Source organism: Populus euphratica, unplaced genomic scaffold (assembly GCF_000495115.2).
Source record: "Populus euphratica unplaced genomic scaffold, PopEup_1.0 scaffold243.1, whole genome shotgun sequence".
In the NCBI taxonomy this organism is placed as follows: domain Eukaryota; kingdom Viridiplantae; phylum Streptophyta; class Magnoliopsida; order Malpighiales; family Salicaceae; genus Populus; species Populus euphratica.
The window spans coordinates 185,354-198,236 of NW_011500122.1; the positions used below are offsets into that span (position 1 = coordinate 185,354).

The 12,883-nt window shown below is 34.9% G+C and overlaps 4 protein-coding genes across 4 annotated transcripts in view; 2 read left to right on the forward strand and 2 right to left on the reverse strand.

Moving 5' to 3' along the window:
* The window catches only part of DYT1 (basic helix-loop-helix (bHLH) DNA-binding superfamily protein), a 4,133-nt gene extending 2,424 nt beyond the window's left edge, over nt 1-1,709 (reverse strand). The window contains exons 1-4 of the mRNA XM_011005112.1: nt 1,527-1,709; nt 1,272-1,448; nt 985-1,161; nt 634-697 (exon numbers count right to left, since the gene is read on the reverse strand). Of these exons, the coding sequence (XP_011003414.1) occupies nt 634-697; nt 985-1,161; nt 1,272-1,448; nt 1,527-1,709 (601 nt within the window). The remainder of the gene's footprint in view (nt 1-633; nt 698-984; nt 1,162-1,271; nt 1,449-1,526) is intronic.
* Nucleotides 1,710-3,931: 2,222 nt separating this feature from the next.
* On the forward strand, nt 3,932-5,613 carry LOC105110142 (pentatricopeptide repeat-containing protein At1g55890, mitochondrial-like). The gene has a single exon (XM_011005081.1). It carries the CDS (start codon nt 4,063-4,065, stop codon nt 5,206-5,208), a length of 1,146 nt encoding a protein of 381 aa, XP_011003383.1. The 5' UTR covers nt 3,932-4,062; the 3' UTR covers nt 5,209-5,613.
* Nucleotides 5,614-7,809: 2,196 nt separating this feature from the next.
* LOC105110169 (pentatricopeptide repeat-containing protein At1g55890, mitochondrial-like) lies at nt 7,810-8,931 on the forward strand. The gene has a single exon (XM_011005113.1). The coding sequence runs from the start codon at nt 7,810-7,812 to the stop codon at nt 8,929-8,931; it is 1,122 nt and encodes a 373-aa protein (XP_011003415.1).
* Nucleotides 8,932-9,372: 441 nt separating this feature from the next.
* Nucleotides 9,373-11,157, reverse strand: LOC105110143 (replicase polyprotein 1ab protein). The gene is made up of 3 exons (XM_011005082.1): nt 11,048-11,157; nt 10,534-10,659; nt 9,373-9,850 (listed from the first exon to the last, which is right to left on the reverse strand). Exons 1-3 carry the CDS (start codon nt 11,117-11,119, stop codon nt 9,644-9,646), a joined length of 405 nt encoding a protein of 134 aa, XP_011003384.1. The 5' UTR covers nt 11,120-11,157; the 3' UTR covers nt 9,373-9,643.
* Between the last annotated feature and the right edge of the window lie 1,726 nt (nt 11,158-12,883).

Genomic DNA, 12,883 nt, shown 5'->3' on the forward strand with positions numbered 1-12,883 from the left:
TTTATTATTTTAATTATTATTTATTTTATTTAAAATAATTTATAAAATTAGATTATTTTTTTCAATTTTATTCTCATTCAATTTTTTAATTTATAAGATTTATTTTTTATTATTTTAATAAAATTAAAAAAACTATTAATAATTTATTTTTCAGTTTATTTTCCATGACTTAATTTATTCTCTACAATACTACCAAACTTCAAAAAATATTTTACTTTTTAAGAATTTATTTTTCAACAAAAATATTTTTTTAAAAAATTACTTTTAAATAAACAAACAAAACTTAGAAAATGAACATAAATTTGATTCAATCATGCCAATAAAGGGATTATTAGACAAGAAGGTAGGCAGTGAATGTTTTCGACTGTTTTGAAGAAGTGTCAGTGAAAACAGACTTTTCTGCCTCGTCTCAGAGACAACAAAAACATAATCAATTCTGAAAATATAAAAATTGATAATTTTGCACTTTATGTTGAACATGCTTGCTTGGATTTATGTGTTGAACCGCACAACAGATGATACAGTGTGAATTTTCGAACTCTAAACTAATGTTCCTGCATAAATGAGGTATATCAACCTTCATAATTTATGAATAATTCTGCAATCAGAAGCACTAGAAGGGTCTCTATATGCCTTTGATGATCTGTGTCAACAGTTCCTTGGTCTGCTGAACTGTAAGAGTATCGCCGAAAGCACCCTGAAATCACATAACATTTGAGCTTAGAAGACAGAAAAACTAACGAGAACTTGGAACACAGAAAAGGTACATCAGAAACACACAATTATTGGAACATTCTCTTTCTGTTTTATCCTCTTTTTGTCTGTAAATGTAGAAACCATGGTGGTATTCTTAGCCTGCTAATAACAAGGTAGCCTCACATGTAGCCTTACTGGAACCTCTACCTTGCTATAAAACTAGTCACCTGTCATGGAGGTGCAGAGGGCATCTACTAAAACAAATGACTCTAAATTTTTGCTCCATACCTCAACACAGGCTGTAACAAGCATTGCTCCTTTAGAGGTAGTGACATTGCTGTCAATGAGTTCCAAGCCAAAGCAAGCCATTTTCTCCATCAATCTAGCGAACCCGCCTCTCTTCTTCTCCAGGATAATCTTGATCCAGAGCTTATCCCCTTCGATGTTAGTCACCTGAACATCTTCCTGCAAATATCAACAGAACCAAACAAATACAAGTTAAGGTTAGAAAAATTACATTAGCAGCTTTTATAGACTGATGAAAGAAGCTGTATTGAAGTTTTTTTCAATAAAACCTTAATCCCGCACTGCTTCATTTCCTCAGAAGCATCAATCTCATTAACCTTTGTCTTGAATTCCTCTTCCGACGATGATGCTTCCATTTCTTGAAGCATGTCAGTAAGAGACTCCACATTTTTCTTCAGCTCTTGGATGTAAGTAATTGCATCCTCAATTATGGTGCCCTTGTTCATCTAAAACACAGCCCAAGATTTCATTAGCAAATCATCATTAACTAGTCAAGAAAATAAAATCAAGATTAGGGTAATTACATTTGTGATAATAGGGACTAGTGCACGCAATGTCAAGAGCCTGTTACTCAGCTTCTCTCTTCTCCTTCTTTCTGCATGAAGGTTCTTTGATTTGTAACCAACTGTATCATCATAACTAGCCCTTTTCCGGCCCATCCTTCCCCAACAACTGCCTTCTTGATCAGCTAAGCCTAACTCATTCATGGCTAAGTATTTCATTGTCATGACAATCGGTACTGACCAAGTGAGAGAGAGAGGTTGAACTTCTGGATTAATACTACAACTAAGGGCATTAGTCGTGTTCTTGGCTACTTATAAAGCAGTTACTCACACAAGTGAGAAACAGAATCTCTGTTGTTTTAATTGTGTGTGTGAGAGAGAGAGGGGGGGGAGAGAATATGGTTAGTTGCATGCAATTTGCCATTCGTTTTGGATTTTATTTGTTATAAAATTCTTTTGACTGACGAATGGTTATTTGCAATGCTTGAGAACCAAGAAACATAACAATGTGGTAATTTCAACTCGAAAACAATATTCTAGTATTAATCAATGTATGGTTACGGCCCTAACCGTGAATTATAGTTATTGACCCGGCTAAAGATTGGATGGCTAGATGAACTCGAGTCAATTATTTTTACTAAAACCATGTTTTTTCTTAAAATAATTATTTATATTAGCACAATTAAATTTAATCGATTTAATCATGTAATATTTTCAGGTTTAATTAATAACTTCCTTTGTAATGTTACAAAAAGTGTGAAGAACGAAGGAGACAATATTGTGTCCTATTGAAGGACAGTTTTGTTGTCAAAAGTGTGCTTGGCCACGCTAAAGATGTGTCAAGGGGTGATGTTGTGTACCAAACGGATGCCAGAAACCAAATTATATATATATATATATATTCACGTAAATTTGGTAATCAAAGAAGAAAATATAAATTCTTTTTTTAATATTAATAATAAAATATGAATACTTTTTATTGCTAATTGTAATTACAAATTATTCAATTGTGAGGTAAAATAAGGACTAATAGTACACATCTTCTGTCTTTGTTTCCAATAAAATTGTTCTAAGTACAATATGAGTGAATTACTTTTGTATTTCTTCTAAAGCCTTCTGTTCGAAGCTTTTTTTGCCCTTTTAGAGTTGAATAAAATAATAAAAAAAATAAAAACAACGCCATTTGTTTCATATTTAAAAATATATAGTTAAAGAATACATTTGCAAAATAGGGTAACAAAAATATATACGTAATTTTTTTTATTAAATATCAAATATGAACATATCAATCTATAAAAAAATAAAATGAAATCTTTTCAATTTTTTATTTAATTAAACTGATCTTACCTATAATTTTCAATAAGGAAAAAAGACATTTAATTAAACTGATCTTACCTATAATTTAATTTTCAATAAGAAAAAAAGATACATAACATTATGTTAAACTTTTATTTATTTATTTAATAAGATTTCCACAACAATTATATTTATTATGCATTAACATATATAAGTCTTCTTTCGTTTCTCCACGATGAAGTAAGACCAAGCTTATAAGCTTATTATCTTAAGTCAAAATAAGTTGATAGAATCTTTTTTTTTACGTCCACATGTCTCTCCCGCATAATGACACGAGGATGTAAAAAAAAAACAAAGAAGGGTGGGGTTTCTTTCTCTTTTGATGTAGCGGGCCACCAATAGGAGTCCTACATGTCAGGCTATTAGCTTAGTGGTAGAACACGTTTTTAATAATTGCATCGTTGAGCATGGGTTGAGAGGGCTCTTAGCCGCATGAATAGTTCAATATGTTTATCAATACCTGACCTTGAGATGTGGATCATCCAAGGCACATTATCATAGCGTACTTCTCCTATTCAAATCAAGATTTGAAACCAAACTTCTTCTAAAAAAGATAGATGGGATGATTTAGATGAGATTCAATGTAGATTCAACTTTTTATTCACTCGTGGGATCTGAAGGGACCACCATGGCTCCTTTCTTATCGAGAATCCATACATTCCTTATTAGTATATATAGACAACTATCTCTTGAGCATAGGTTTAGGTTTAGCCTTAATAAGAAAATAAAATGGAGTACCTAACAACATATCTTCATAAACCAACAATCACGAGATTGCGTCTTTTATTTTAAAGCAACGAAGGGATTATATCATTTGAGTTTTTTTTTTCATGCTTTTTTAAGAGTTATGAAAAAAGCTGCAATTAATAGAATTTTTCTAACCCTCTCTTCCCACAAAAAAAAAAACATGAAATTCATTTTTCTTTTCGCAAAGACCGGGAGATTGGATTTAGCCATAAGAAGAATACTTGGCTTATATATATAAACAGAGTCAATGAATGTCAGTTGGGTTTGTATAAAATCACACGCCGACTAGTACAGAGCTTAGGCCCAAGACATCGAACGACAAAGCATTCCAAGTGCTTATAGAACGACAAGTCATGCATGAATCATAAGGGGACATCTTAAACCCTACGAACAACACAACAGTGTCATTTTCACTTTGACTCCCAGGCCCCAGCCTCTCCATAACCCAAAAACTATGTCGGCTTTATCCCGCCTTTTCCGCAGCACATTCTCCACCGCCACCTCCCCCGCAGCAACCGAGAACACCATCGTCAGATCACTCTCTAACGAAGTTTTCAGAGAACGCAGCCTCAAACGTCTTGTTGAAAAATTCAAAAAAGCTTCCGAAAATGAGAGGTTTCGAACTAAAAGTGCCATTTACAAAGACACCGTTCGCCGCCTCGCAGCTGCTAAAAAGCTTCGCTACGTAGAAGAGATTCTAGAGAACCAGAAGCAGTATCAGGACATGTCGAAAGAAGGTTTTAATGCTCGTTTGATATCTCTTTATGGTTCATCGGGCATGTTCGATAATGCGCGCAAGGTGTTTGATGAAATGCCTGAAAGAAAATGTGCCCGGACGGTGCTGTCTTTCAATGCGCTGTTGGGGGCTTGTGTTAATTCGAAGAAGTTTGATGAAGTTGGTGGTTTGTTTAGAGGGTTATCGGAGGAGTTAGAGATTGAACCGGATTTGGTTTCGTATAACACGGTCATGAAGGCCTTTTGCGAGATGGGTTCGTTGGATTCGGCTGTTTCGTTGCTAGATGAGATTGAGAAGAAGGGTTTGAAGCCTGATTTGATTACTTTTAATACGCTCTTAAATGGGCTTTATGCGAATGGAAGATTTGATGCTGGAGAGAGGATTTGGCAGCGAATGAAGGAAAAGAATGTTAAGCCTGATGGCAGGAGTTATAATGAGAAGTTGCTTGGATTGGCATTGGAGAAGAGAATGAAAGATGCGACTATGGTTGTTGAAGAAATGAAGAGCGAGGGGATTGAATTTGATATCTTTAGTTACAATGCTTTGATTAGAGGGTTTGTTAATGAGGGTGATTTGGAGGAAGCCAAGGGTTGGTATGGTGAGATAAGGAAATCTGATATTAAACCAGATAAATTGACTTTTAAGACATTGATTCCTTTCGTTGTCGAGAAGGGTGATGTTGCCTTTGCCTTTGATCTTTGCAAGGATGCTCTCTCTAGCAAGTTGGCTGTTAAGGAGGCACTGATACAACCTGTGCTGGATGCGTTGGCTAAGGAGTCAAAGATCAACGAAGCAAAGGAGCTTGTGGAACTCAGCAAAGCCCGTCGTTCCGATTCTTTAAAGTTGACATTGCCTTCAATATAGGCATGCAATTGCCTCTCTGGTTCCGTTTTTTCATCCGGTATACCTGCAGATGTTGAGAAAAGAAGGATTTTATGGAGCTTTCGCTGTTAAATAATTCCAAACATCTTATAGCTTGATCAGTGGTACTCCACACTTTCTTTCTTAGTTCGGTTGTCTTTATTTTCTAGTGGTAGTCAATCTATGCTCTCACTTGTCATTGAAATTTTATAGCTTTGCTTTCATTTCTATGTCAAGTTTTTATTGCCGAATTAGTACGTGTTCTTAAGTTTATTCGTAAGTGAACCAAATTGAAAAATTCCGTCTTCAAAGTTTGAGTTTTGATTCTTCTTTTGGAATCGCCTTATTGTGGGAAAGACTCATTGTATAAATGGATGTAATCTTGAAAAATTAGGCAACCTTTTCACATTTGAAACTGTTTTCATAGATGGTTGCCTGTTAATAACAATATCTCTGCTTATGTGACTCCAATATAGACGGTTAAAAGTACATGGCAGGTGAGATTCTGCCAGCATCCGGCAAAGTAACTTCCCTTGTGACTTCACCTGAGGTACTACATTCAACGGAGATTATGGGTACAAGTCCTTCCCTTGATTCTTGGGATAGCATGTAAATTTCTAACCTACTTTTATGGCACACTTGGTGGAAGGCAAAGTGTGATTTTTGTTATTTTTTAAAATATTTTTTATTTAAAAATATATTTTTTATTTTTTTTAAAAAAATAATTTTTAATATCACTACATTAAAATAATTTAAAAATATAAAAAATAACTTGAAATGAAAAAAAAAATTAAAGTATTTTGAAAACAGAAAACAAATAGAATTTTATAAATATGCCTTTTTTCAAAAGAAAAAAACTGATAAACGTCAAAGACAGAGCTAGTGATAGTGAAATGGTTACAACTTACAGGGTCTGAAGGAATATATATAGACACACTCCAGATTGGTGGCCGCGTGGGCTAAATTAATTTTTTTAATATAGAAAAATTAATTTTTTTAATATAGAAAAATAGATGTGCAGATGCTTATAAATTGTTTTAAGAAATAAAAATAATAATTGTAAATCAAAATACTAATGCATATATTTGGTTAAATATAAATATAAATATATATATATACACACACAAATTAAAAAACAAATAGTAAAAAAAAAGGGTTATTAAAAGATAGGTGAAGTTTTTTTTAACCAATTTTTAATAGATCAAGTCATAATTAAAATAGATATACATAGAAAAGTAATTAATTAAAACTTAATAGGAAAAAATATTATGTAGAGCAGAAACAAACGCCTACTGATATTAGAAAAAAATGTTATAAGAATTTAAAATATATATTTCAATTAGTCTCAATTAAAATTAAAATACGCATCAAACACATATATTTAATAAATTCATTTAGAAAAGAAAATTCCAAAGCTTAAAAAAAAAAAAAAAAAAAAAAACAGCGTGTTTGCAAAAGCCCCTGGCCAGATAGAGGTGTTACTCAACTATGAGAATTAACTTCAATATTAATACATATAAGGATGTTGATAATTTGATTAAAAGGAAGTACTCCCTTCTTAAAACTAATTACTCATTGTAATGATATCCATATTATATTGCAGATTCTTACTGGCATTTGGAACTCTCAAAGATCCCTTCTTGGTATTTAGTTGCAGGCATTTCCCATTGCTTGGAAATTTACTGGAAGCTTAAACTATTTATGTGATGTATATTTTGTGACCTTCGGAGAAGAATCTTAGTAAGTTGTGAAATCTGTTCACAATACGAACTCAAATTAGAGAATATAGAACAAAGATCTCAGAAAGCTTTCACAATCCAAACATGTTGAAAGCTTACCGCATGAAGACCAAGTTCGCTAGATTCAACAAGAACCCATAGCTAGAGGCGAATAGGTCGCTGACCGACTCGGTGATCAATTTACGTCCATCCTTAAAGCAATAACGTTCTATCGCATCTTCAAAAGAGGAATCGATCGCTGGGATGATGGGCTAGAGTTCTTGACCTGGGTTTTCAAGGCTGCTAGAGAAGGTCTTTTAAGGTGTCTGTCTCACGACATGAAGGCTTGTGCCTCAGAAAGCTTTCACAATCCAAACATGTAAATAAGGTGTTTGTCTCACGACATGAAGGCTTGTACGGAGGCCTGCGGCCGCAATGATGTGGTTCTCGTTGTCGTCTAGTAGGTCTGGCTGCGACAACATGCTCTCGAGCGAGGAAGATGAACTTGGAGCTCAACCTTCTACGAGAACAAACCGAAGGAGAAATTTTACAGCAATTCGGCCTCCCTCGATTGTTTGAACAACCAAACTAAAATTAAAGGGTCTGTGTTTTTTTGTGAATTAGGAAAGGTGGGTTCTCCCTCTCTCGCAAGAGGAAGAGAGAATTGTTAACATTAAGAAACAAGAATGGGATTGATTGATAAGAATCAGAATTGTTGGGGGACTTAATTGGTATGATCGACGGGTGGGGATACAAATGAGACATGCAGATAGTACGAGGGGCAGATTTTTCCTTTCCCCTCTTGGTTTTAATTTTTAAACACCAACCATTACAAGCAGAGAGGTCTTGAACCCCTTTTTCTCAGTAAGCTCAAACAAAACCCAAAATGAGCAAATCGTCCTCTGCCTGTGGCCGCCTTCGTGGCATCTTCAAAAGATCTACCTCCTTCAGACCGCCGGCCGCCGCAACCGCGACCAAAAAAAGAGGCACACTCGAGAAAATGGTAAGCAGGTTCAAGAAATGCTCAGAGTCCAGCTCATTCCGGTCCCGCTACGACATATATGCTATCACCGTCAAACGCTTAATCAAATACAATCGACTCCCCATGATCAACGAGATCCTTGACCACCAAAAGAACTTCCCTGATATGACAAATGAGACCTTCACTGCGCATCTCATTTACTTATATGGGAAAGCCGGCATGTTTGATGACGCCCGCAAACTGTTTGATGAAATGCCCGATTTAAAATGTCCCCGCACAGTTTTCTCATTTAATGCCTTGTTATCGGCGTGTATTAATGCACGCAGGTTTGATGAGATTAAGAAACTTCTTGCAGATTTTAGATCTGAGTTGGGAATAACTTTTGACGTGGTTTCTTACAGTATTGCTATTAATGGCTTCTGCAAGATGGGTGATTTGGTGTCCGCTGAAATGGTGTTTGATGAAATGATAAAGAGTGATGTAGAGCCGAACTTGATCACGTTTAATACGCTTTTAAATGGGTTTTATTTGAATGGCAAGTTTGCTGACGGAGAGAGGATTTGGAGTCGCATGGTGGAAATGAATGTTGTGCCTGATGTAAGAAGTTATAATGCAAAGTTGCATGCTTTGGCGTTGGATAACAGAATGAAAGAAGCTATTGAATTAGTTGAGGAAATGAGAGATACGGGACTTGAGCTAGATGTGTTTAGTTTCAATGCTTTGATTAGAGGATTTATTAATGGTGAGGATTTGGAAGAAGCTAAGCAGTGGTATGGTGAGATGAGGAGGCATGGTTGCGAGCCGAATAGGGTGACTTTTCAGTTTTTGATTCCCTTTCTTTGCGAGAAGGGTGATGTTGGTTTTGCTGTTGAGATTTGTGAGGAAATTTTTGACAAGAAGTGGCATGCAAGAGCAGAAGTATTGCAGCTTGTGGTGAATAGATTGGTTATGGAGGCTAAGATCCAAGATGCAGAAAAGCTCGTGAAAGATGGACAGAAACACAAATATGAACTTCTCATGCCTTGAAATTGCTTGCAAATGAGTGGTACAACGGTTTCTGTTAGAGTGCCAAAGTTTGTGGTGAGATGCAGAGAAAGATGTCACAAGCGTATTCTGCTACTTCAAGTTTTAGTCGAGAAGAGTAGCAATGTTACTGCTATAAATAACTTATCATTGTTGTCATCCTATCCAAGTGTTGCATAACAAGCATAAGAATCTTCAATTTTATCCAAGTCGGAATACTGCTTGAAGTTCATCATTTACAAAGCCATCAAATTCATTGTTCGTCAATTTCATTATATATGCGGTTTCTTGGGAGGCTGGTGCCGTTACAACCTTGGCTATATATGCGGTTTCTTGGGAGGCTGGTGCCATTACAACCTTGGCTATCAGCTTCTCGGTCATCGAAAATGTTAGTTTTACCAAAATAAAGTACAATTCTATGTTTATCATTCTTTTCCCAGTCAAGAGATGGAAGCCAATTAGAGCATTTCAATAGTTTGGTTCCTCCAATCAGAGAAAATTGATCACGAAAGGTTATTTTGATCTTCAAAAAAAGGATTTGTCATAATTACATGAACTACGGGTAAATAAGCTACTCGAGTCTCAACTGGGTGTAAGATTATCATACAACAAGAAGTAATAAACATCGTAGCAAATGAACAGTATTTTCTTCTAGAAGCTTCTTTATGTTGTTGTATATCATCAGGCACACGTTGTTCTTGTACAAGCTTGCATCTCATGATTTTTCCTCAAAATCAACATCAATGATCTCAGGATCTGACTTTGAACCCCTGGTCCCTCTACCACCTCCTGAAAAGAAATCCCCAGGCCCTCTGCCTGGAAAGCCCCCCTTAGGCTGCCACACGATGTTACCACAGCCACCACAACGAATCACTTGGTTCTTGTAACCAACGAACTGTCTTTTACAAGCTGGACAAGCTCCCTGTCCAAATTTGACAACTTTATAGTGGACCTCTATGCTAATTTATAAATTATCACAAATAAAGACATAAACAGAAGATGTTGTATTAACTTTTCAGCAGCTCAAGCAAATGTAATAAGCAGTGCAATCAAGAAATCTGCTCAAGATATTTAAATTCTTGATGAATGAAAGATGCATGGATTTAAGCCATGATCAAGAATTGGATTTAAACCATTCGATCAGGCAATCAAGAAATCTGCTCAAGATATTTAAGTTCTTGATGAATGAAATATGCATGGATTTAAGCCATTCGATCAAGAATTAAGCATGAAATTAGTAGTTTCAGAAAGTCAGAGTTCTAAAGGCACTTACGGTGCACCAAGTGAAGAACGGATTTTTTTAAGAAGAAAGAAAAAGACAAAAGTTGTGCATTTCAATCTTTTTCAAAGACTCCATAGTATTTATTCAATCATCAAAACACCAGTGCTTTCAATTGAATACAATATGTTGTGTTCAATAATCTTAATCAAAAAAGAACCAGCAACTCCTTATCAACTAATATCCCTAGCCCAATTCTACTAAACATTAAACAACATAAATAAGAAGTTTCCTCCGTTACAAAGGATTTTTTAGATTAATATCAACAAAATTAATTAATGACAGAATCAAAATATCATTTCTATCAATTGTATAGCCAGTGATACCTTGATAACAAGATTATTTGCCAAAGTCCCAATGAGAAGAGGTCCAGCAATCGGCAGAACCCATGTAGCAATTATGAAGAGCCGGAACATCCACCCAGATAATGCAAACCAGAGGAAAAAAATAGTCTAAAAGACAAAAAACAAAGCAAATACACAAGCAATTCAAAATGTGAGCCTGAAAACAATTAGATAATTAGAAAAGCACAACCAATGGAAAGGAAATCACTTAATTCAAACTACCGAATCCAGAGATATTCGTCTATTAAAACTCCTACAAATTTATATTTACACACTGCATTTTCCCCAGAGAAAAACAAAAAGGAATGGACTACTAGTTTTAATAGGACATGCTTGGTGCAATTTAATGTTTACTTGCATTTTCCCCAGAGAAAAACAAAAAAGGAACGGACCACTATTAAACTAATTTCATTAGGACACGCTAGGTGAAATTTAATGACAATAAAAACATTTTACTTGCAATAACGCATGCAAAGTACAGAGGGATTATACTCACAACAAAACTCCTTCCTATCGGAGTATTGAAAAAGTCATTAATCTGCTTCCTGTACTGCAAATATAAAATCATTGATCAAACCATGAGCTCAAATAACTTAGAATGACATTAAAAAAAAATGACATCATCAAAACTACTACTATTCCAAACTGTGAAGAGTAAAGGAGACTTGTTTATGCCATTAACTTTATATTAGTGGTAGGCAGAGTTTTTGCCAATAAATTGTTAGTGTCTACCTTCAAAATAAATTTTGAATGAAACCATTAATCAAAACTAAATCTAAAGTCTGTAGGTTTTCCATAATCAATTGCATAATATGGAAAAATTACTATTATAAATTACAAATCCTAGAAAAGCCACCTGGGATGGGGCTCAAATCTTGGTTTTAAATCTTAACTGCATCCATGATAGAGGAGTCAAGGGGTCGTCACCAGCATTATGTAATGGTTGTGGATGTTTCTGTTAAGAATTATTAGCAACCCTATGCAACATGATAGCACTGCGCACGTTAACACAATACCCACACTTTTAGTACTTAAGTATAAGAAACTAAATGGTTTAGTAACTTTTTATGGTCCCTTACTATGGCATTTTTAGCGCATTGTATCATTGCCTAGTGACTACTAGAATGTGGAGACCCTGAATATTCACTATGGTGGCAGCAAATATTCCTCAATCCATCTTTGAAAACATGTCATCAAATCAGCATATCACATAAATCTAACCTCAACATCTTGTGAAATATGCAGCAACCAATATTTAATACACCTCTGGCTACCTAAAGTAAGAATTTGAAAGTTGTAATAGCAATGCAAAGTATGAAAAGAGCTTTATAATATAGGCTAGATGGGGAATGTGGGATGAGTAGTCACAAGCTTCATTTCCTCCAATTCTTTGAAAATGCAAATGAAGTAGCAACTAATTTGCTCCTTCTGTTTCTAGGTGCTTTTCACCGGGTATCATTTTCAAGGCTCTCTCAGGGTTATTAACCTCAGTATGTTTTGATTAATTTCCTTGATTACGAGAAGAAACAGAGAAGGAAATAAATATGTCATATGCATGATCACATCAACAAGAAACTCAAGCAAAAGCGCAATTAAAGATTAAACTAACTTGCATTTCTGGTCCCAGCTTCAACACGGGAGCTAAAATGATTGTAGGCTATTATTTTTCATGTTAGTGTCCAAGCAACTGCTCATAATACAGTGCAACACTATGCATAACTATTTCAATTTGTTATATTTAATATACCATGGATCCATTATCGGGGGGGTTTAATTATTAGAATTTCATGGAACTCTATTTTATTTTAATCAACAATGTCTGCATGTGCTATTTTATTTTCATTTAGTTTTGATAGAGATTAGTTTATTTCAGACAGTTATGATTGCTCATTATTAAGGTTACATTATCGAAAACTTATATAAGCTTCATAATGTGTTTTGTTTTTTTCTAACATTCTTAATAATTTTCAGACGTTTAGTTTCCTGCATGAGGATTTCTACTAAGAAGTGATTCATTAAGCTTACTAATGTGAAGTTATTGGTTCTATAACTAATTTCCTTTTTTCTCACCAAGAAGTCCCAAACCAATTTCCCAATTCCTATATTAATAAGCCCTTACCATATGCTTATTGCCCGAGAACTTGCTGCCCTCTACTCCAGTGTCATTGGACCAAGACTTTCTACTTTGTTTCTAGATTTAAGGTCCAGAGTAGTTTAATGTTTCAGTTTTCAAATTATTATACAGGATTGTTTAGACTCCATGACTTTCAATGGTCCTCGGTTAGACAAGTACGGATTAAACTCACTACAACAGCCAAACTAAACAAATGTA